At 46.2% G+C, this 24,815-nt stretch overlaps 1 protein-coding gene across 2 annotated transcripts in view; it reads right to left on the bottom strand.

The window, feature by feature from the left end:
• The window catches only part of TRANK1 (tetratricopeptide repeat and ankyrin repeat containing 1), a 124,602-nt gene extending 102,860 nt beyond the window's left edge, over window positions 1–21,742 (bottom strand). For both annotated transcript variants that reach the window (XR_004029793.1, XM_030812149.1), the window contains exon 1: window positions 21,448–21,742. Coding sequence is in view for 1 of the 2 variants with exons in the window: in XM_030812149.1 (XP_030668009.1) it covers window positions 21,448–21,470 (23 nt within the window). In the remaining variant the exon portion in view is untranslated. The remainder of the gene's footprint in view (window positions 1–21,447) is intronic.
• Between the last annotated feature and the right edge of the window lie 3,073 nt (window positions 21,743–24,815).

Here is a 24,815-nt window from a genome sequence, read left to right as displayed (position 1 = left end):
TCCACCCTTCTTCACCTACAACTGTCTTGGTAAATTTTTTTTTTTTTTTTGAGATGGAGTCTCGCTCCAGTTGCACAGGCTGGATTGCAGTGATGCAGTCTCGGCTCACTGCAACCTCCACCTCCCGGGTTCATGCGACTCTCCTGCCTCAGCCTCCCGAGTAGCTGGGATTACAGGCGTGCGCCACCACGCCTGGCTAATTGTTGTATTTTTAGTATACATGGGGTTTCACCATGTTGCCCAGGCTGGTCTCGATCTCCTGACCTCAGGTGATCCACCTGCCTCAGCCTCTCAAAGTGCTAGGATTACAGGTGTGAGCCACCGCGCCTGGCCTTGGCAAATTCTTTTACCCCCATGCCACCAGCATAGTCACTGCTCACCCACAACATTTTAGTGGCCTGTAGGGGGAACTCTCTCTGGATGGGAACTCTCTCCTCACAGGAAACTCTCTCACCTCTCTCTTTCCCTTTCTCAAGTCAGCACCCTCCGAGAACAGCCTGTAAGCATGGAGGCAACTGCAGGTCTCTGGCAGGAGCTACACTCCGGTGGGACTGAAAGGCGACTGTGTGGAAGCATCTGACGGCCGCCGCCCAGTTTGGGTGAGGGACCTGGGTTCACTTACTCTTTTCAGTCTTTCAGCAGCTGGCTTCTTAACCATCCTGGTACTCTCCAGTGCTGCCTGAAGGCCAAAGGGTGAACAGGGCTGGCTGCCTTGCCTGAAGGGAAGAAGACTCTCTCTCCTATCTGGCAGCAGCAGCTCGTTCAAAGCGAATTCACACACGTTTGGAGTAACTCAGGTGCTCTCTTTCTCACTCTACTTTCTCCTGTGGGGTCAGCCAGCCATCCTGTCTTGGACATTGCTAAATCAGCTGACCTCGGACAGCCTCAAAATGGTGAGGGTTCCCTTACCCACTCCCTCTCCTGGGCGGGCACCAGGTGAGATCATCATTTACCCTTTTTTCCTCGTACCTGGGCTGATCACCCAGAGTGAGTACCTGGACTGGCCGTCCAGCGTTAAGGCCCCTAGCAGCCAAGTGCTCTTTTCTAATAGGTGGAACGCCCCTTTGAAAGTGCACCCAAGTCCCTCAGCAGACACAAGTGGAACCCTCTTTTCATCTTGCCAGGATGTCCCAAGAGAAAGTGCAATTAGTGCCCTCAAGTGGCAACGCCCCCAAGCAGCATGTTTTCCAGTCCCACCATGGGACAAACCCCATCTATCCTTCAAACTCACCTCTGGGCTACATTCTAAGGCATTAAAACAAATTTAATTCTCAGACTCTCAAAAAAGAGAAATGTGTAATTTTCTTGTGTAACACAGCATAACCCTTATGCAAAAGAAATCATCAAATTAGCCTCCTCAGTCTTTTATAACCAAGAGCAGAATAAGGAGAACAGGGCTAGAAAGAAAGACGCAGAGACAAAAAGCAGGCTCAACTGTTGGCTGCTTCACAACACCCCAGCCCCCTCCTCGTTGCCCTAAGGACACTCCTCCAGATAACTGCCACTGGTGCAAAAGTCCAGGCCACGAAAAGGCAAAGCACCTCAACTGAATAAACAAAAAAAAGCCCCACATGCTTGCCCCCTCTGCCACAAGCTTGGCCACTGGAAACAGGACTGCCCTGAGAGCCAAAGGACCCCCCGGACAGAATCCCAAACCCCAGTGGCCTTAAGCTAAAGAGGCTCTCTGCTCCTGCTAAAAATAGCTCACCTTAACTGGTAACTTGCAGAGGTGAGGAAGAATTCATCTCACACCATAAAGGTCTGGGGTGCTAAGGCTCTCCCTGATGGGAGAAAAACAAGGGTGTTGGGGTATTGGCCCCACACCATTCAGTGGCTGAAAGGGGGTAACCCAGGCAATCTCACACAAATTTTACAGGAGGCACACAAACTCTCCTGTAAAGTTTAACCTTTTCCTCTCTGTTCTTTTTTTCTTTTCCTGTTCAATCTAGGGGTCCAGATTGAAAAGACAGTTTCTAACATCCTAACCCCTGATTTTATTGTTCTTTTTAAAACTCCAGCTGGTTACATATTATGGCCTGTTTTGTGCACATTTTAAACTAATGGACAAACTACAATAAGAAAAAGTCAGAGCTCAAATGGTTAACCTGCACCATAGGGTTAAGTAGAATCATCTAAAGTTCTCTATCTTCCTCTTTTTTTTTTCTGTCTGCTTTAAATCTACTGTTACAAAGTTGCTGGTGCTGAGATAAGACTCGTTATTTATGATCCAACTAGAATGTAAACATTGGAAACTCATTCAAAGTTAAAGAAAAAAAGGTAAAAGAAGTTTTGTTAAACAAACAACCTAGAATTTTTTTAACCTTCCTTAAAAGTTAGTAAGTCCAATACCTCTTTCGAATCTTTCTTTTTTTTTTTTTTTTTTTTTTGAGATGGAGTCTCGCTCTGTCGCCCAGGCTGGAGTGCAGTGGTGCAATCTCCGCTCACTGCAGCCTCTGCCTCTCGGGTTCAAGCAATTCTCCTGCCTCAGCCTCCCGAGTAGCTGGGACTACAGGCACTCACCACCACACCCAGCTAATTTTTGTATTTTGAGATGGGGTTTCATCATGTTGGCCAGGATGGTCTTGATCTCCTGACCCTATGATCCACCCACCTTGGCCTCCCAAACTGTTGGGATTACAGGCATGAGCCACTGTGCTCAGCCATTGAATCTTATTCTTAAAGCTAACTCTTTTTATTCAGTTCTACTGCAGGCTCTCAGTAATTCTCCAACTACCTCTCTTAAGCACCTTCACCCTCTTAATATTGATGCTTTTATAAGGAAGGTAGTATACAATTGCTTTTTGCAAGGAAACTTCCAAGATTACTGCCCAGACAAAATTTCTTTCTATTTGTCCCAGTAATGACGTATACCCCCACACCACAACAACAACGTGCTGAGGTACTTGGTGTTTAACTGTTTTTCTTACACTCTTTACAGCCCTTCTTCTTTCCTGTCTTCCTGAGTTTCCTGTATATTGTCATTTTCCCTAAACATGGCTCTGTTTTTATTTGTCTATCATGGCTAATTATTGTTTCAATGGCTATACACAGGCATCCACTCTACTCAGTAACATCACGGGTTGCTAACATAACACACAGCACTAACTGCTGGATGTGCCCTCGCAAACAAGCACTTGAGGATGACATTACACTCTTAGCAGTCCCATGACATGATCTACAGAAGAAATTGTTAAGCCCAATACTCTGGATTAGACTATACCGTTTACAAGCACACCAAAAACACAGGTCTGGGAGAGGGACCTGGGCCAATGGATCCCTCGTGGCAATCATCCACCGTGACAAAGCAAATAGGGAAGGCACCAGAAATGGCCTGTAAGGCTCGCCTCTGCATCAGAAACTCCAAGGGGTCTGGCCCTTTCCTAGGGGCTTTAACACAAGCCCATTATAGTTACATCATTAACTATAATCAAATGTACCAGGAATGGTAGCCAAACAACAACTCTAACGAGTTCGCTGTGTACCTCTGCAGGTTTTCTCTATGGTTGGGAAACAACAAAGTTAATGCCAGCGAAATGTAGAGTGATTCTTTTATGCCTATAAATAGTTCAGCAAATGAGAGAGAATACAGAGGAAAAAGGGTCAAAACTGGGCAACTTCTTAACCTCACTAAGATGTCTACATCTGTTCCTCAATTTTCCCTTATCCCATCAATATTTAAAAACCTTATTTGTCAGGCCAGGCCCCACTTCTCCTGCCTATAATAATGATTATACTAGTTTATTTGCACCTTGTATTGTTCATGAAATATCTTGTTTTGCATCTTCTAGAATACAACTTCAAACCAAAATGTTACTGCAGCAAGGGTATCAGCCAGTAAAAGAACTAATGAATCCCCTTTGGAGCCAGCAGAACAAAATTTTAGGCTGCAAATGCTGTTCCCCTATGGTCCCACAGCGACTCTGCCTAATTTATCTCCCAACCCAGGGATTGAGGCCCATGTAACCTCCTGACTGACTAGCAATCCTAGGTAGGGCCAACTCTACATCCCTGGTCAGCAAGAAGGTGAAGGTGAGACCTTCACTCACATGCCAAAGATTTGTCATCGCTGCTCTGTCAGGGGAGGAACGTGGAGTCCTAATTACAGAAAAGAAGTCAGGCTGGCGGGACCAAGGGAAAGCAAAAACAGACATCAGATAAGCTATAAGTCTGCCTTTCTTCATGGTCCAGGACACATAGCTCTCCTGCGCAAATAACTTACAATCTTCCTTCACCCAACTATCACCAGACACCTGCAACACTGCAACCTTGGTGTTTTATTGGCACTGCACGTAGCATTCTGCAGCCTAAGAACCATCCTATAAAATCCCCAGCAAAACTTTGTTTCCTGGCAGTCAGCTCCCATTTACCTACTTTCTCTAATAAATCTGCCCTTCTTCTTGGGAAATTCTTTTCTCTGCACGCCACTGGCCCAGTGGTCGCTCACCCCCAACGATATTTGACACTGCAGATCTAAAATATCTCAATCACTGCAGAAAGTTTTGAGGAGTGCAGTTCCAGATAGAATAATAAGCCAGATGCAACATCTGAAATATTATTTTTCTACTCAGTGGAAATTTAGCCTTCAATTCTTGTGTGTGAGAGTATGAGGGCTGCTTCCCCAAATTTTGGAGTGCCCCAGGAGTTGGGTATATCCATGCTCCATCCTATTCCCACCTCAGTGAATCATGCTGTCTTTCTAGCCTGCACAAATCAAGACATAAAGATGAATATCCACAGTAAGGAACTAAATTCTCGTGGAATTACTTCTGTGGCGCATTTTGATATAGAATGTGGGGTCACAGATTGTGGTGAGCAAACCCAGCCCATATCTCTCCAAGCATTCCCTGATTAGTGCCCACAGTATTACAACTGGAAACTAGTTTCTTGCCCAATAGCTCCCCCGTAAATACATTAATTTTAAGTTTCTATCTACTTGTCCCCTTGAAAACTAGAGCAAAGGCCTGCAAAACCAAGGTACACCCAATAAAACTGCCATTGACCTTGCAAAGCAAAAATGAAGAAAAATTTCTGACATGATTTCATGAAGCAATGTGGTTTTTTGTTTGCAAAGGGAATGGGGAAAAAGTCTTTTTTTCTACGGATCTGATCCCTATTTGACTAGCTGTTGAGAATTTTCAATACAGCCAACTTTAAAGTCCTATTTCCCTTGATATTCATATTAGGACTTCACTCACCACACACTGACTCACTCTTGTTCCTTCACCAACCAGTACTTCAAAAGATGTTTTTCATTAAATTCTTCATTACACATGGAACATTTCACTATGGGAGAAAAGTAGAAGCAGAACTCCTGGGAAGTTTAATTACACTAATACTGGTTTATGACTTGATGTTTACAAGCTTAAACTAATACATGACTAAGGTAACTTGTATCTGTGTGACCTGAGGGAATAGCCACAGATTTTCAAAGAAAAACCAAGGTAATAAGAACGACGTTAATTTTGAAAAGTATACATGTAATTCTCATAGGAGCATTTTTTAAAAGCTCCTTACAAAATATGAACTGATGTCCTTAAATTTTCAAGACTTATATGGAGGAAAAACAAAACTTTACTTAAAAAAAAAGTATTTTTAAAATACTAACATGTTTCTGGTTTGGGCAAATTCACTATTATAAAATGTCAAGTCCTCCCATGTTAATGAATTAATATATATTTTCAGCAAAATTTCAATTTATAAAAAATAAAATGTTTAAAGAAATTAATGAAGCAGCTGTCAAGATTATCTAAAAGAATACATAAGCCAGAATTGCAAAGATATTTTTAATAAAAAGAGAAGTATCAAGAGGGAATCTTCTTCCAGGTGAGGCTTAAAGTATAATAGTAAATCAAATAAAACAAATAAAGAGAAGAAGAGGGAATCTTCTCTAACATTTTAAAATATGTATTTATAAAACATTAATTTTTTTTTTTGAGATGGAGTCTTACTCCGTTGCCCACGCTGGAGTGCAGGGGCAAGAACTTGGCTCACTGCAACCTCTGCCTCCTGGGCTCAAGCAATTCTGCCTCAGCCTCCTGAGTAGCTGGGATTACAGGCACACACTGACACACCTGGCTAGTCTCACCATGTTGGCCAGGCTGGTTTCAAACTCCTGATCTCAAGCGATCCACCCGCCTGGCCTTCCAAAGTGCTGAGATTACAGGCGTGAGTGACCGCCACCGGGCCTATAAAACATTAAATTGTTAAAGTCGGGTATTAACATGAAAGTAAGCACACCAATGGAAGAAAGTAGAATATCCAGCAATAAATATATATAGTATAAAAAGCAGAAACACATTCCATATGTGATAAAAGTGGCTTTTTAAGTAAATTGAAAAAGAGTGAATCATTTGGTACAACTTGCTAAACATCTGGAAAATAAGTTAAATTCCTACTTCACCCCCTGTGGTAGGCCAAGTAATGAATTCCCCCAAAGATGTCCAGATTCTTATCCCCAGAAACTATGAATATATTACATTACATGGTAAAAGGAACTTTACCGATGTAATTATGATTACAGACCATAAGCTAGGGATACTATCCCTGGATTATCAGGGTGAGCCCAATCTAATGACAAGAACTCTTTGACTGTGGCTCTGTGGCCAGAGTCAGACAGGCTCATGGAAAGACGAGGGCAAGGGAGATGCAGCAGATTGTTGTTGTTGTTGTTGTTTTGAGACGTAGTTTCACTCTTGTTGCCCAGGCTGGGGTGCAATGGCACAATCTCAGCTCACTACAACCTCAGCTCCCAAGAAGCTGGGATTACAGGCATGTGCCACCATGCCCGGCTAACTTTTTTTTGTATTTAGTAAAGACGAGGTTTCACCATGGTCAGGCTGGTCTCAAACTCCTGACCTCAGGTGATCCACCTGCCTCGGCCTCCCAAAGTGCTGGGATTATAGGCATGAACCACTTTGCCCAGCTGAGATGCAGCAGATTTGAAGCATGAAAAGGAGTGGGCCCATCACTGCAGGCCTTGAAGGCGGAGGGGGGAAGAGTGATGAGGAATGTGGGTCACCTTAAGGAACAGAGGCTCCCAGCTGACAGTAAGAAAATGGGAACCTGAGTCTTACAGCAACCAGGAACTGGATCCTGCCAACAACATGAGTGAGTCTGGAAGCAGGGGGTCTTTGCAGACTTTCCCGGTAGGAACTCAGCCAGCCAACATCTTGATTTTGGCCATGTGAAACCAGCCAAGCTAGCCCACACTTCTAACCTATGGACTGTGAGATAATAAATTCATGTTGTTTTAAGCCACTAAGTTTGTGGTCATTCATTATGGCAGCAATAGGAAACTAATACACATCATATACCAAAATTAGTTCCAAATGAATAAAAAAAGTCAGTGTGAAAATGATACCACAGCAATAAAAGGAACAAATTGCTGATAAAAACAGCAACATGAAGAATCTCAAGAAGTTTATGTTGAGCAAAAGAAGCCAGACAAAAGAACATAAACTGTGTGATTCCATTTAGATGGCATTCTATAACAGGCAAATCTAAGAAATCAGAACAGTGATTGCCAAAAAAAGAGAGGGGGACTGACTGGAAAGAGGTATCAGTGAACTTTCTGGAAGAATGGAAATGTGTATTTTGACATTGTGGTGGTGGCCACACAGGTGTATATGTTTGTTAAAACTCATTGAACAGTAACTTAAAATCTGTGCCTTTTATTACATGCAAATATCTCATTTTTTAAAAAGCACTGAGAAAAAGAAAAGCACTAAGAGAAAACATAGGTACAGACTTTAGATAATCTTCAACCACTCTAGGAAGACATTCTGCAATACCTAACAAAGTGACACGTGCATATGGCCTTTGATGCAGCAACTCACTCTACTTCTCGGAATGGATCTTACAGACTGACTGCATACATTGGAAATGGCAAATGTGTAAGATTATTCACTATTATGTTGCTTGTAATAATAAAAGACTGGGACCAACCTTAATACCCATCAACAGGGGACTGATTCAATAAATTAAAATGCAGCCCCCCCAAAAAAACAAAGTATTAATCAAGCATTTTAAAAAAAAAAGAATGAAGACGGTTCTGTATATTGATCTAGGATAACCTCCAAAATATATTTGAAAAAGCAAATGCAGAACAGTGTGTATATTACATTCCCTTTTGTACAGAAAGGAAGAGAGGGGCTGAATAAGGATATATATTAATATTTGCAACCAAGTGCAGTGGCTCATGTCTGTAATCCCAGCATTCTGGGGAACCAAGGTGGGTGGATCACTTGAGCCCAGGAGTTCCAGACCAGCCTGGGCAACACAGTGAGACCTCATCTCTACAAAAAATGCAAAAATTAGCTGGGCATGGTGGCACACACCTGTAGTCCCAACCACTCGAGAGGCTGAGGCAGAAGGATCACTTGAGCCCAGGAGTTCCAGACCAGCCTGGGCAACACAGTGAGACCTCATCTCTACAAAAAATGCAAAAATTAGCTGGGCATGGTGGCACACACCTATAGTCCCAACCACTCAAGAGGCTGAGGCAGAAGGATCACTTGAGCCCAGGTCAAGGCTGCAGTTAGCCATGATCACACCACTGCACTACAGGCTGGACAACACAGCAAGACCCTGTCCCAAAAAGAAAAGAAAAGAAAGAGAAAAAGAAAGAAAGAAAGAAAGAAAGAAAGAAAGAAAGAAAGAAAGAAAGAAAGAAAGAAAGAAAGAAAGAAAGAATATGTATTTGCATTTGCTTATATATGCATAAAGAAATTCTGGGCCAGGTGTGGTGGCTCACACTTGTAATCCCAGCACTCTGGGAGGCCAAGGTGGGAGGATCACTTAAGCTTAGGAGTTTGAGGTTACAGTGAGCTATGATTGCACTGCTGCACTGCAGCCTAGGTGACAGAGCAAGAAAATCCGTCTCTTAAAAAAAAATCTGGAAGGATCCACTAGAAATAAAATTATTTACCCTTATTGGAAGGGTGGGGCAGAGAACACAGGAGAGAGACTTTTCTTCATAACCTTTTTATATATTGTTAGATTCTTGAATTACATAAATTCAGAAGAGCTTTAGTGCAGTTTTATGTAATCTTCACATTTGAGGTCATTCTAATGATACCAAAAGCAGAAATCATAAAGAAAGTAACAGACATGAATCCATGAAAATTACAAACTCCTATATATCAAAAGGCACTGAAAATACTTTAAATCAACATGGTTATGGGTAGAGATTCACTCACATACTGCCATGGCAGGATAAAGCAGTACAGCATCTGTCTGTAGAAATGTTAAATGCACAGCTGAGTGCAGTGGCTCAGGCCTGTAATCTCAGCACCTTGGGAGGCGGAGGTGGGTGGATCACTTGAGATCAGGAGTTTGAGACCAGCCTGGCCAACGTGGTGAAACCCCGTCTCTACTAAAAATGCAAAACTAGCCAGGTGTGGTGCCTGTAATCCCAGCTACTCAGGAGCCTAAGGCAGGAGAATTGTTTGAACCTGGGAGGTAGAGGTTGCAGTGAGCCGAGATCACACCACTGCACTCCAGCCTGGGCAACAGAGCGAAACTCCATCTCAAACAAACAAACACACACACACAAAAACTATGAATTAGAGCTATCAGAGTGTCAAAATATGCAATTAAACTGAATAAAGCAAACTGGAGAGCAATTTGGAGAGCAACTTAGAGAATGAGTTGAAGAGCTTAAGGATGTATGTGTGTACGTACATTTCATCAATAGAGAGATTTCTGACTTAACAAACTAATAAGAGCAGTGATCTTTGGGGAGCAGATCTGGGAATGGGAAGAATGCTACTGAACTATGAGAGAGTACATTTTTCTGTTGTTTTAGGTCATCTAATTTGTGGTAATTTGTTATTGCAGCCCTAAGAAACTAATACACCACCACTCTGAATATATTCACAGAATCATATAAATAGAAAAAAATGCAATAAAGTGTGGGATATGATGAGGTTTCTCTTCAAATAGCCTGACCAATCCTTTATTCTTTAATTCATGGTACCCCCCAAACCCCTTTTTCTCTTTTTTTCTTCCTTTCTGTCTTTGTTACATGCCCAGACATGCCACAGTACCAGGCGTTATCATTACTAGCTCACATTCCTTTCCTTATTTGGAAAGAAGACTAGCTCTCTAGCTCATTGCAGACACCCCTTCCCCTTTCCCCTCTCTCCCTTACGTGCCCACCTTATCTTAAAAAAGTTCAAATGTTTAGCCAACCGGGATTAGTTTAGAACTTACGGCCCAAACCCAGCCAATGGGGAAAGGTTACAGGGGCAGGACTTGCATCAGGAATAAAGGCTCTCGTGCCCCTTTGTTCAGGTGTGTTGTCATGGCGACTGGCCAAGGAGGCACCCCTCTGCGCAAAGTAAAATTGCTTTGCTAAGAATCCTCTGTTTAAGTGCTCAATCTCCTTAGGATTTTGAATGTTATTCCCAAGAAAAGTGAGATAGTTGGACTACAATTTCTAGAGCAAGGAACCCAAGGCTCAGAGATTAAGGGGCCTTGAGCCAGGCCACACAGCAATGAGCACCAGAGGTGAAACCCAGGCTTATCTCCTAGCATCCACCCCAGCACCCTGGTCCACGCTGTCACCTGCCATTTCTGGGTGGGCAGGAAAGACAGGCCTAGATCCCAGGGCTTGCCTCTGGTTCATGATATTTCAGGTTAATGGCATATGGGCCATGGTGATCCCTGCATGTTATTTGAGTGTAATCCCTGCAACATTTACAGAACCTTTGCTTTGTTTACCCAGTAAGGAGAAACTATTTGGTAAAAACACAGCCCTAGTATTTGTCTATTTTTCAAAGGGGTTCCCTGAAATTACTAATCAATTAAGCAGCTACAGCTGAGAAAGTCTGTGGGACTCAAGACCTTGCCCCACTTCCCAAGCTAAGATAGGCTGTGAGGATGAGGGGTGGGACAGGTCAGCACTGTGATGTCTGGAAATGGCCCCAACTCTTTCCACTGGTAAGCATGCTCTAGATGGCTGCTCGGCTCACTGCAAAGGCCTTCCAGGGGAGAGCCAAGGTACACAGAGGCAGGCCAGGGCCTTGTGTGTGCTCCATGGGCCAGACCTGCCAGGACAAGGCCCTTTCCTGGGAGTTTCTTTACTAGAACTTTGGGAAGAGTCCCCTTGTGCTGGAAGCTGAGATGGGAGGCTCCAGAGGGTTGCAGCCTTACTTCCTACCCTGAGAAGAAGCCAACTTCTGGGGTAAAAGAATATAATGCCTGTGCCCAGAGAGAAGAAAGGCAGAAAGCGGGGCTCCTACAGCTCCCAAATTCCACATTCCATTGCCCTGAGGCCCAGCTGCTGCCTACCCCTTCCTTGGTTACTAAGCACCCTTCAAGAACTTTCCTCCTTCTGTCTAAATCATTTGAGTTGTTTTTTCTCTCATTCATTAAAAAGGAGGGAAGCAAGGAAAAGTGACCTGCCTGTTTCATTCTTCTCTACAGCTGCATATTAGACAAGGGTCTATAATACCAGGGGTGTCCTACCCTTGCCCCACCCTGGGTATCTCTGGTCACAGTATTCCTTCCTGCAGTACCTGACAAGGCCTCAGAATCCTTTGTGAAACATTCACTCCAGGTGGCCACAAGTTCACGCCCCAGATGAATCCTATGTGCCATTCCCAGTTTACATGACAACAAAGACTTGGGCCAAAAATCAACTTGTGCATTTAAGCACAAGCATCCAGAATGTCCTAACTAGAAAACAACAAGCCAAAGACACACAGTCACCTGTTCTCGAGCTCATTCCCAGCTTGCCTCCCTTAGGAGGCATGCAGGCCCCAGAATAGCTATCCCTGAATTGGATTCACACACACCCTCCACAGGTGTCTTCCTTGCCAGGCTGGATTACTACAAAATTGGCCTTTTCATTGCTCTCCCTGGCCCACCCTCACCCAGCTCCAGCGTGGCCTCTTCACCACAATCTGTAAGACAGTCCCCAAGACCATCAGATCATGTGCTATGTGTCCAGGTTAAAAAAGACCCCAAGATCACCCAGGCCCCCAACCCCATCTGCCTCCCAGCACAATTTCCATGAACATCAGCTCTTCCCCAAGGGACTTGCAGATTCTCTGGGCCCTTCTCCCTCCCTCCACTTTAACCCCCTCCAAACCTCATGGTCTCCCTGCATGCCCACCCTGGGAGGGTGACGGGCCACAGTCACTGCTGCTGTTCTTAACGCACCTCTATAAGGTTCTGTGTGTAGCTTTTATACCACTTAATCCCCTGAATTTATGATTTACTCGTTCTTTTGCCATATATTTCCCACCCTGCCTCTATGTTTGGGGCACTGTGCTGGTCTCGACAGCTCTCTGCCAGACACTAATTTGTTTTACTGCTTTCCCTAGAAGCCTGAATTCTTTTTTTTTTTTTTTTTTTTTTTTTTGAGATGGAGTTTTGCTCTCCTTGCCCAGGCTGGAATGCAATGGCGCAATCTCAACTCACTGTAACCTCTGTCTCCCGGGTTCAAGTGATTCTCCTGTCTCAGCCTCCCGAGTAGCTGAGATTACAGGCACATGTCACCACACTCGGCTAATTGTTGTATTTTTAGTAGAGACGTGGTTTCATATTGGTCAGGCTGGTCTTGAACTCCTGACCTGAGGTGATCCGCCCATCTCAGCTTCCCAAAGGCCTGGGATTACAGGCGTGAGCCACCGCACACGGCCGAAGCCTTAATTCTTAAGACAAAAACTAAGTCTTAGTAAGTCTTACCATTTCTGCAACCCAAGGGCTCGGCATTTGTTGCGTGAATAAATGATTCTCTGGCCACTTCTTACTTATCAGAGGCAGATGATTAAGCTGGAGGACTAGAAAAGGAATAAAAGTTTGGGGGATTTAATTCAAACTAGATTATTTCTCTGGTGGTATTGGATTTCCGGCCATTTCCTGTAAAGCCAGGTGGTATTGCTACTTGGGGAAAACAAAGGAAAAAGATGTGTACAAATTAATAAGCACCTGTTGAGAATCTAATGGTCAGCAAACAAAGTAACATATCCCCGTGAGCAATTCTAGTCCTGGAGATTCGGAAATGCTAAAAGCAAAGAACAATCTTGGAGGATCAGTAGTTCCTAGCTTTTTGGAACTGGAGAACAGTAACATTTGCACACACAAAAAAAGAAAAGGGATAGGTGTGGTGGCCCATGCCTGTAATCCCAGCACTTCGGGAGGCCAAAGTGGGAGGATGGCTTGAGGCCAGGAATTCAATACCAGCCTGGGCAACATAGTAAGATCACATCTCTACAAAAAAATTAAAAGTTAACCAGGCATGGTGGTGTATGCCTGTAGTCCCAGCTACTCAAGAGGCTGAGGTGAGAGGATCATTTGAGACAGAAGAGGTCAAGGCTGCAGTGAGCTGTGATCGCACCAGTGCACTCCAGCCTGGGTGACAGAGTGAGACCCTGTCTCAAAAAAAGAAAAAAAAAAACAAAAGGAAATTGAAGGGAATCTAAGATAGGGTTGCCAACACTTAATTTTGCCAAAAAAGAACTTTTTTAAAAAGTACCAACTACTGCCCCAACAATTTCACAAAAGGAGGAACATTTTAACTCCAAAAAAAGGAAGAAGAGTGTAAACTCAGACTAAAAACAGCCTTTCTCGAGGAAGGATGAGCTGAGAGCCTCGCCCCACATTTTAGTCATGGACAGACAGTGTGCAGATGAGATGGGCCTTGAAAGACAGATGATGGTTCCAACTCCCTAAAACCAAGCCAGGAAAATGCTCAAGAAATACTGCTAAAGGGCAGACAGGCCGGCATGATGGCTCACGCCTATAATCCCAACACTTTGGGAGACTGAGGCGGGTGGATCACCTGAGGTCAGAAGTTCAAGACCGCCTGGCCAACATGATGAAATCCTGTCTGTACTAAAAACACAAAAATTAGCCAGGCATAGTGGCACATGTCTGTAATCGCAGCTACTCTGGAGGCTGAGGCAGAATTGCTTGAGCCTGGGAGGTGGAGGTTGCAGTGAGCCGAGATCATGCCAGTGCACTCCAGCCTGGGCGGCAGAGCTAGGTTCCGTCTCAAAAAATATATAAATAAATAAATGACAAAGACAGATCAATTTCAACTTCTGGGTCTGAAGTGGAGTCTCAGTCATTCAACCTCCAAAAAGGAGACCCTAAGGCATCCCTCCCTTTGTGTAGCTAGTGGTAGACAGACACATGATTTCTCCTCAGTGTGCCACAGGCTATTGTTTTTCCAGATCATTATTTGGATGAATAGTTCAAGGCAGCTGCATGATAACAAGTAAAATGTATTCAGCACTTACTATGTGCCCAGCCCTGTCCTAAACCCATCTCAAGCATCTTCTCACTGAATGTCTTTAAGAATGCCAGGAGGTACAAATATCCCAATTTCACAGATCAGGAAACAGATTTACACAAAATGAAGGGACTTCTCCAAGCAAGGAACAAACTTATGTCTGATATAAAAATCTGTGTTAACAACCCATAGGACAGAAGAGGTGTACAAAGAGTAAAGCTTATTGGGAAAATCAGAAAAGAGGCCTTTAAAATTAAAATCAAATTCCTGCAAAAGCCAGCCCAAAGAATAACCAATAAGTTAGCATTCCACACTGTCTCAAGACAAATGATTTAGTTAAGCATCAGCCAACCACAGATTACTCATAAATCTTGACTCAGGTATCTGTGCTAGGCCCAGGCTGCCCAATAACTGCCATTTTTCCTTCATGGCTCCCATTGTTTATGCAGTGTCCCAGGAGCTATGAAGTTGGGAGCAGCCCAGAAAAGGGAGTACACCAGGCACTCCAGTGACAGCCATTAAACAAAGATGTTTTCTAATCAAAGGAGAACTTGGGCTTTGCTAATAGCAGCCCAGGCATCTCCCCACCCAGAACCTTCTCCAAGCCTCTATGTAGCATTTAAATGCTAACTAATGCCCTTCATTCCACCTCCCAACCACAAGACCACAGCAATTTGCTTCCTCCTCAATCTGAGGGACAAGTCAAACCCAGCAGAGAGGTAAAAACACCGTTCACTGCTGCATGGGGAGGGTCTGGAGGTGTCCAGGAGCTCCCCATAGACAAAACAATCTCCCATGGACAAGGACATCTGAAGGGTGGCCCCTTAACAGCTCTGGGAGAATCAGAGTTCTAGCCTCTGGTTTTTTTGTTTGTTTGTTTGTTTTTGTTTTTTGAGAGGGAGTCTCTCTCTGTCACCCAGGCTGGAGTGCAGTGGCGTGGTCTTAGCTCACTGCAACCTTCGCCTCCTGGGTTCAAGCGATTCTTCAGCCTCAGCCTCCTGCCTCCTGAGTAGCTGGGATTACAGGCGCCCGCCACCACGCCCAGCTAATTTTTGTATTTTTAGTAGAGACAGGGTTTCACCATGTTGGCCAGGCTGGTCTCAAACTCCTGACCTCGTGATCCGCCCACCTCAGCCTCCCAAAGTGCTGGGATTACAGGCGTGAGCCACCAGGCCCAGCCATTCTAGCCTCTGTTCTAACACTAGTTCATAGTTTCCTGATACATACATAGAGATTTGAACTTTACCTTGAAAAAACTGTGGACTTTGGCCAGGCTGAAAGATGTATTTATCCACACTCCCAGCCTCCAGAGTCAAAACTTCTAAATAAAACACAGAGCTGGCCGGGTGTGATAACTCACACCTGTAATCCCAGCACTTTGGGAGGCCTAGGCAAGCAGATCAGCTGAGGTCAGGAGTCCAAGACGAGCCTGGCCAACATGGTGAAACCCTATCTCTACTAAAAATACAAAAATTAGCCAGGCACAGTGGCTTACCCCTGTAATCCCAGCACTTTGGGAGGCCGAGGTGGGCGGATTGCCTGAGCTCAGGAGTTCGAGACCAGCCTGGGAAACATGGTGAAACCTGATCTCTACCAAAACACAAAAAAATTAGCGGAGCGTGGTGGCGCGTGCCTATAGTCCCAGCTACTCTACTAGAACTCTGAACCAGGTGCGGTGGCTCACGACTGTAATCTCAGCACTTTGAGAGGCCGAAGCAGGATGATCGCTTCAGCCCAGGAGTTTGAGACCAGCTGGGGCAATATAGTGAGACACTCTCTCTATAAAAACAAAATAAAAATAGGCCAGTGTTAATAGGGCTGGGACTAGTCCCAGAAGGAAGATGTAAGGATATGAGTGTTTTCCTCATAGAAGAGAAAATCCAGAAATCTGGGATCAAGTCCCACTCTTCTCTCTTCCAGGCCTGGTGTCAGGTGGTAAATTCACTTAATTTCTAGGCCTCAGTTTCCTTACTGGAAAACAAGGACACTATCCCATACGTGACTGGACTCCTTGTTTCCTCACGCAGTCAACAAATATTGATTGGTGCCTACTGTGTGCCAGGTACTCTGCTAGATGCTTGAGCTATGTGAAATAGCAACAATAACAAAAAACACTGCTGCCCCTTCATGAAGCTCACATTCCAGTACAGGTACATCTGTAAAATGGTACTTGCTCAAAATACTTATGTGGGAATTAAATACAATAATATATGAAACACAATTAACACAGAGCCTGGCACAGGGTAAACTATTATTATTATGTTGATGTTTAGGGTCCAAGCCCTTTTGTTCACTGTTTTTTTTTTCTTTTGAGACGGAGTCACGCTCTGTAGCCCAGCCTTGAGTGCAGTGGTGCGATCTCGGCTCACTACAACCTCCACCTCCCGGGTTCAAGCGATTCTCCTGCCTCAGCCTCCCAAGTAGCTAGGACTACAGGTGTGCACCACCATGCCTGGCTAATTTTTTTATTTTTTTAATGGAGACAGGGTTTCACCATGTTGGCCAGGCTGGTCGAACTACAGACCTCAGGTGATCCAGCCGCCTCAGCCTCCCAAAGTGCTGGGATTACAGGCATGACCCACCGCGCCTGGCCCACCATTATTCTTAGTAAGAAGCTGCTCCTTGGCCGGGCACGGTGGCTCAAGCCTGTAATCCCAGCACTTTGGGAGGCCGAGGCGGGTGGAACACGAGATCAGGAGATCGAGACCATCCTGGCTAACACGGTGAAACCCCGTCTCTACTAAAACAGTACAAAAAAATTAGCCGGGCGTGGTGGCAGGCGCCTGTAGTCCTAGCTACTCGGGAGGCTGAGGCAGGAGAATGGCATGAACCTGGGAAGCAGAGCTGGCAGTGAGCCGAGATCGTACCACTGCACTCCAGCCTGGGCGACAGAGTGAGACTCCGTTTCAAAAAAAAAAAAAAAAAAAAGCTGCTCCTTTAACCTGGAATGTCCCTCTCTCCCACCTGGCAACCCTAATCTGCCTGCTAGAAGTGCTCTCCACCTGTTTAGGTACAGCTCAAAACTGACCTCCCATACTTCTACTGGGAAGGATTCAGGAGCTGAGAAGTCTCTTAGAGTGCTTGCCTGCACCTCCACTAATCCTTTCCCAGAGGTCTACATGACATTAACTCCGTTCTGTCACAATTAGCAGAGTCTATGTCTTATATATTTACATCCTCCATAGCCCAATACGGACCTTTGGATATATCTGAGAAGCAGAACTGACTTGAAAAACAAAAAGCAAGAAGGGGTGAGAAAAGGCAAGAAGAAAGACCATATTAGAGAAACAGTCTGGGGGCCAGATTATAGATGGCCTTAGTACCTGGCCAATGAGTTCAGGCCGATGAGTCCCCAGAAGTCATCAATGATTGAGCCTCCAGGTAGAGTGGACCCTCATGGGCAGAAGATGAGCTAGTCTAAGGGTGAGCAAAAATGATTGCCCTGGTGGCCACAGCTGAACATGAAGGATGAGCCCATCCAAGGTCAAGGCTGCTGTCTGAGCATTCTTGCCCCAGTGAATGAAGATCACCCAATATAGTGCTATAATTCTCTATATTTTGTGTGTTGTGCACTACTGGCCTGGTTTCCTCCAAAATCCATCACTGATTTTTAGGACTGGGAACACTGCCCTCTTTCCAAGTGCTAGGAGGACCCAGTGCTTAAAAAATAAAAACATCCCAATCAAAATGTTGCTGGAACTTCAAAGACAGATATAGCTAAACCCAGAGTTGGCTTGGCTCCAAAAGACACACAGGGAGTCCCACCAGCCCACCAGGCTCACGGGAGCTCAGACAAGCATGCTATGGTGAGCACAGGGTAGGCACTGACACTGAGGCTCAACATCTAAGCAAAAGATGGAATTGATTCAGGTAAACTGAGTCCAGGGTATCTTAGGCAAAGGTCATTCACATTTCCAGATTTTCAGCAAAAACCAACAAGGCAATACTTATGCAATTTTAGACCAAGAAAAATGTCTGCTCTGGCAGAATGAACCTCGCTAACCCAAGGAGTGACCAAAGGAGTAATCACTCTTGGCTGGGCACTGTGACATTTTTGTGTTCCAAAGATGCCAGTTTATCTGGCTCAATACTTTCTTTTTTAAAGCTTAAACTTAACCATTCTCCCCATCGCTGTAACAGGCCCAACTATCAGTCTTTGCTGTAACTGTTACAGTGTCATCTTTCCTGCCCCAAATCTTTCTTTCCTGTAAAGATTTCTTACAAGGGTGCTTTTGGCCTTGGGAACCTCAGGCGGCACTCCAAGGAAATTTGTTTTAACAGCAATGAGCCTGTGGTCAACTCTGAGGGCAAGGCACTGGCATGTCACCCCACCTCCCCATCTGGAAAGGCAGTGGAGGGTTCATTCCTTAAGGTCAAGAAAACCACCACCACATACTTGATAATGGCCAGAGAGGCCCACACCTCAACCTCCGGTTCAGTTCTTAAAATCCTCCCCTTCAGATCACTTTACCTTCCCCAAACAGGAGGTCTGCAGGCTCTACTTGGCTGCTAAAATAATCTTCATCCCCAAAAGCAAAGATAAAATAATGAGGGCATATACTATAGAAATGGGTCTTTGGTAGTAACTTCAGGAAAACAGAAGCAACCAGCAAATAGAAGTTTAATATTTCCACAAGGCCAGTCTCTATTTGGTTCCTGACAGCCATGGACTGGGAAGTCAAGAGATAAATTGCCTAATCCCAGATCTAACACTGACTTGTTGGTAATGACTAACAAGTGATGGTCTTTCTGGGCCTTAATTTCTTCATCTATAAAATGATCATGGTCCAGCTCTTGATTGCAGCTGTGAAATTCTGAGACAAGAGCCAAAGAATCCTTTTAGAAAACTATGAATCCAAGTTTGCAGTAGGGTTGCATCATCTTCCTTTCTTCTTCCTCAAAAAAAAAAAAAAAAAAAAAAGAACAGGAGCTATTATGCCCCTACCTCCGTAGCATTTACACCAGGCCCCACTGGGATCCATGCAGGAGGCCAGCTCTGTGTGGACACATAGCCAGAACCAAAGTAACCAGAAGCATCTGCGGTCTGTCTTTGTAGATGGTACTGACTTAAACCACACAGCCATGTCCTACAGTATTCTAATTACTCAAGTATGAATTTCAGTCTACTTCATCTCTCCTACACCAAGTCCTCACTTCCAAAGTCAGTTCCCCAGTGAAATGCTGACAGTCTCCTCATACTCTGGGAGAGTCGCGGAAACAGAACCTGCAGTTGCCCCATAAAGCTGGTCAGTCGGTCATAAAATGAACTTAACAATTTACGACCCGCTTTAAAAAAAAAAAAAAAAAAACATAGAATGGGCCAGCGTGGTGGCTCTGGCGTGTAATCCCAGTACTCTGGGAGGCGGAAGCAGGTGGATCACTTGAGATCAGGAGTTTGAGACCAGCCTGGCCAACATAGCAAAACCCCGTCTCCACTAAAAATACAAAAATTAGGCAGGCGCGCACCCCACTCCCGGCCCCTGTAATCCCAGCTATTTCGGAGGCTGCAGCAGGAGAATCGCTTGAACCCAGGAGGGGGAGGCTGCAGTGAGCCGAGATCGCCTCACTGCACTCCAGCCTGGGTGACAGAGTGAGAATCCCTCTGGTGGGGGGTGGGGGAGGGAATAGAATGGAAAATATCATTGTGCCTCACCCTGTGGAAAGAATAACTATACCATGAAGCTCTTGCTGCAATTTTACGTGTGTGTGTGTATATATATATATGTATATATAATATTACACACATATTATGTATATATACATTATATACATATAGGTGGGTGGGTGTGGGTCTTGATCGAAAAAAGACTTAGAAACTCATACATAGGCCAGTAGCAGTGGGATGCGACTCTGGGAGTGAATGCCAAGCACACCTATCCCACCTCTACCCACCGCCCCACCCCCCCGCAGAGGATGCAAAAGCCAACAAAGAGCATATGAACTCAAGCACCTATCCTGCAATCCTACAAAACAGACCTGCCTGGAGAACAGTCGAAACAAACTCCTGACCACGGCCCCCGCCCTCCAACACACACAAGGTAGTACTTTTTTTTTTTTTTTTTTTTTTTTCTGTAAAGGACCAAACAGGATGCCATCCGGATAACAGCCTTATATCAAAAAGGATCCTGGAACCCAAAACGCTCAGCACGAGGGAGCAGGAGAGCATACCTACGCTGGGAACACATGGCTTTTCTCCCAACTATTCCTTCCCGCATAAGGACTAATTGAGCCAGCAGCAACTGGGCTGGAGCAGATCGGGGGACTAGAGACCTCAGAGCCCCATTCTCTTTCTGCTTCTTAAATTTTTTTTTCTTTTATTTTCCAAATTGCACACTTCCATAAAAATTTTCCTAGGAAGCACCAAAGCTTTCAACTGCCCAGAAACAGCCCGATCTGGGAGAAAAGGTGGCTCGCGCTGCACGCCAAAGATGGGCTCTATCTCAGCCGGGTTGCAAGTGCACAGGGCTCCCCGCGGGACGGAGACAGGGAGTTGGGAGGAAACGCAGCGCGCCTCCCAGGCAATAGACTCCGAGCTCCTGTTCGGAAACGCTCCGAGGCAGAAGCAAGGGCTTCTAAGGGCTCCGCTTCCCAGCCTTGGGTCCCTACTACTATCTTGCCCCTAGACTCGGTGAGCCCAGGCTGATGGACCGTGCAGTCCAGTTTGAGCCAGCCCAGCAGCCCTCAATCGGGCGAGCAGGGAAGAAGGCCTCCTACTGCCGGGAAGAGGCCAGCGCTCCAAGTTCCCCGCAAATTCCGCCCTTCCCGCCTGGCACGGTTCCCTTGCACCGCTGTGCTCCGCTCCCGGGCGCCTGCCAGCCAAGAGTGCTTGCCCCGGGGGCGCGATCGCTGGTCAGAAACGTGTCTGCAGCCCCCGGGAACCCCCAAGGATGCGGAGGTGGGCCCGAGAGCTGCGGCTTCGATGCCGGGGTGGAAGCTAGGCAGGCCGCGCGCCGCCGCAGTCCTGTCGCAGCGCGTGCCCTGGTCCCTCCGGACCGGAAAGGCCGGAGCCGTCCCCCGCGACCGACCCCGCGCGACTGGCTCGGGTCTGCACCTAGATGGCTGTGGGCCCCAAAGGGATGGCCCGGCGGGCCCGTTCGGCCGCTACCTCAGGGTCGCCAGTCCCCGCGCGCGGCCGCCTCCCGCCAGGAAGGGTGGCGGGCCCGGAAAGCCAGAGATGCCCCCGTGCTTCCCGCGCCGCTACGCACCTAGCTGCCCGCGGGTCCCACATGGCTGCGGCCGGAGGGTCCGCACCAGAACCGCCGCCGCCTCGGGAAGCGCTTCCCTGTGGGCAGGGCGCGGCGGGCAGTGCGGAAGCCCGAAAGCTACCGGAGCCCGGGGCAGGGGCGGCGCGATGCAGACGCGGCGCGCGGGGGCCCCCAGCTCCTTGCGGCTCGGCTACCCAGCCGCGATCAGAGGGGGCGGGGGGCGCAGGAACCCCGGCGTCCGGGCGGTGTGCAGTAGCAGACCTATTCCAAGTTTCCACGTAGTTGCGAGAGCCCAAAAACTGTCACGTGCACGTCGCTGCTGAGTGGGAGGGGGTGTTTGTCAGCGCATTCAAAAGGGGCGTTTCGGTGTCTCCCATCATGCAAGCGAGTGCTCCAATGGTATGGCTCTCGGCCGCCTTTGAAAAACGAGTGCTTCGAACCCTTTACCAGGAGGGACTAGGCACACAACCACCTCCGACACTCCTCGGGCATGCGAGAATTTGGCTTTCCTTAGTGGGGCCCATCGCTGTTGTACGGGAGGTAAAGAAAGTGATCGGCCAACGGCCTCAGCGTGGCTTTTCTCCTTCCCTCGTTCCTCCCTCCAACAAAGGACGAGCTCAGGAGTCGGGCGAATATCAAGTACTTACTGTGTGCTCGCCCCTCCACTCTGGGGAGGCTGAGGGTCCGGGAGTGAAGAGGGCAGCGAGACCGCGGGCTGCTCCACGCACACCGTCGTGTCCATGGAGAGTAAGTGCGCACAGGCCTGAACGGGCAGGCAACCAAATGAGGATCTTGCCTCGTCCTTCCACCTCCCCAGTGATGATCGACAGAGTAGTGGGTCGGAGAGGACCACCTCAGGCTGCTACCTCCCCAGCGGTTCTCGGCCTAGGGAGCCCGTTTGGTCTTCACAGCTTCTCTGGGCCTGGGAGTACTTTCCTACACGCCAGAGAATCCACCCAGAGAGCTAAGCCGGCCGCCCTCCCCTGGGACAAGGTTCGGCCTACACTGTATCCCGGTGGTTCGCCCATCCTTCTGGGGAACCACCACACCAGGCTGCCTGGTGGCAGGGAGGACACCACCAGAGCTTTAGCGAGGGGGACCACACATTTCAGTGAAACAGAGAGGCTTTGGTAACACGTGGACACACCTAAGGCACACAGTGTACTTCTCTGCACTGGTCATTCTGAGTTGTGAACTAGTCTCAGTCTAGCTAGTGGTCTCCTTGCTTCTAGAATCTCACAGATTTCTGTGCATTGATCTTCCCCAAACATCACGATGAATCACGTACAGTTCAAAGGCCATCAGGGGCACTTCATTGTCTCCTAGAGATCAGATTAGGTAGCCGGGCATTTGAGATTCTTCTTCACAATCTTACCCCACATTTCCAATCTTATCTTCCTCATGCGAACTCTATACTGCAATGCTTCCCAACCTTAGTTACACAATCTAATCACCTGGGGAGCTTAAAAACAAAAACAAGGCCGGGCGGGTGGCTCACACCTGTAATCCCAGCACTTTGGAAGCCTGAAGCAGGCGGATCACCTGAGGTCAGGAGTTTGAGGCCAGCCTGACCAACATGGAGAAACACCATCTCTACTAAAAATACAAAAAAAAAAAAAAAATACGCGTATGTTTGGCTTTTACTCCCAAATTGTCTAATTGACATGGGCATCAGGGATTTTTTTTTTTTTTTGGAGACAGTCTCACTCTGTTGTTCAGGTGATTCTCCTGCCTCAGCCACCTGCGTAGCTGGGATTATAGGTGCCTGCCGCCTTGCCCGGCTGACTTTTTTATATTTTTAGTAGAGACGGGGTTTCACCATGTTAGACAGGCTGGTCTCAAACTCCTGACCTCAAGTGATCCACCCACTTAGGCCTCCCCAAGTGCTGGAATTCTAGGTGCAAGCCACCACACCCAGCCACATCAGGATTTTTAAAAGACTATAACATGCTGCAAAGTTTGGGAGTCACTGCTAGCCACCAAATAGTTGGACTACTTGCTATTTCCCAGACATGATTGGTCCTTTCACTTATAGGAAACTTTCCATATCCTTCCTCCAATACTTTTCCCAACATCCCCCAATTCTATATTTAGGAAAGCACATGCCACCTCTTCTAGCATACCTCTTTCTGTTTGTGATTTTTGGGTTTGTTCAGTTTGGGTTTTGGTTTGGTTTGGTTTTGGTCTGGGGTTTTTTGGTTGGGGGGTATTTTTTGGTTTTGGAGATATTTTTGGTTTTGGTTTTGGGGTTTTTTGTTTTTCTTTTTGTTTTGGGGGGTTATTTTGTGTTGTTGTTGTTGTTGTTGCCAACTTCAAGGAGTCTACTTCCAGAAAGCCTAGCCAGGTTCTTACATCAAAAAGAGCAAGCCAAGGGATTGGTGAAGGAGAGGAGGATTTAAAAAAACCAAAAAGGCCCTTTTGCACTTTGACCACTCTTTCACTAGTTTTCATAAGCATCTCAAAATCTTGTTGTCATACATCTTCTTTTGATATCTTCACCATAATCCTCAAAAGTCACGTCAGTATGTTATCTTTCTTTTTAAAATTGTTTCTTCTCTGTCTTCTATTTTTATATCTTTATCAGTTATACATTCACAGTTAAAAGAGCAGGCCTCAGCCAAGCATGGTGGCTCACGCCTGTAATCCCAGCACTTTGGGAGTCCCAGGTAAGCAGATCCCCTGAGTCAGGAGTTCAAGACCAGCCTGACCACCATGGTAAAACCCCATCTCTACTAAAAATACAAAAATTAGCTAGGCATGGTGGCACACGCCTGTAATCCCAGCTACTCTGGAGACTGAGGCAGGAGAATCGCTTGAACCGGGAGGTAGAGGTTGCAGTGAGCTGAGATCGTGCCACTGCACTCCGGCCTGGGTAACAGAGTGAGACTCCATCTCAATAAAAAATAATAAAAATAAAATAAATAAATAAACAAATAAATAAATAAATAAATAAAAACAGCAGGCCCCTTTTTCCCTTCCACATGACTTCTTCCCTAGAAACAACCACTTTTACATCTTTCAGCTGATTATTTTGATGCCTATGCTCATGTCTCTAAATAACGTTTGTATTGCTACTTCTTGTTGTTGGGGCTTTTTTCCCCTCAGTTTTATGCATGATCAGGTAAAATTTTTGAGACTGTGCTTGGCTGAAAACCTTTATCCTTAATATAGTTTGGCTGGGTATAAAATTATCAGCTAGAAATCATTTTCTACCAGGCATGGTGGCTCACACCTGTAATCCCAGCACTTTGGGAACCCGAGACAGGCGGATCACCTGAGGTCAGGAGTTCGAGACCAGCTTGGCCAACATGACGAAACCCCGTCTCTACCAAAAATACAAAAATTAGCCAGGTGTGGTGGTGGGCACT

The sequence above is a fragment of the Nomascus leucogenys genome, chromosome 4, assembly GCF_006542625.1.
Source record: "Nomascus leucogenys isolate Asia chromosome 4, Asia_NLE_v1, whole genome shotgun sequence".
Lineage (NCBI taxonomy): Eukaryota > Metazoa > Chordata > Mammalia > Primates > Hylobatidae > Nomascus > Nomascus leucogenys.
This window is presented reverse-complemented; position numbering and strand designations above follow the sequence as displayed.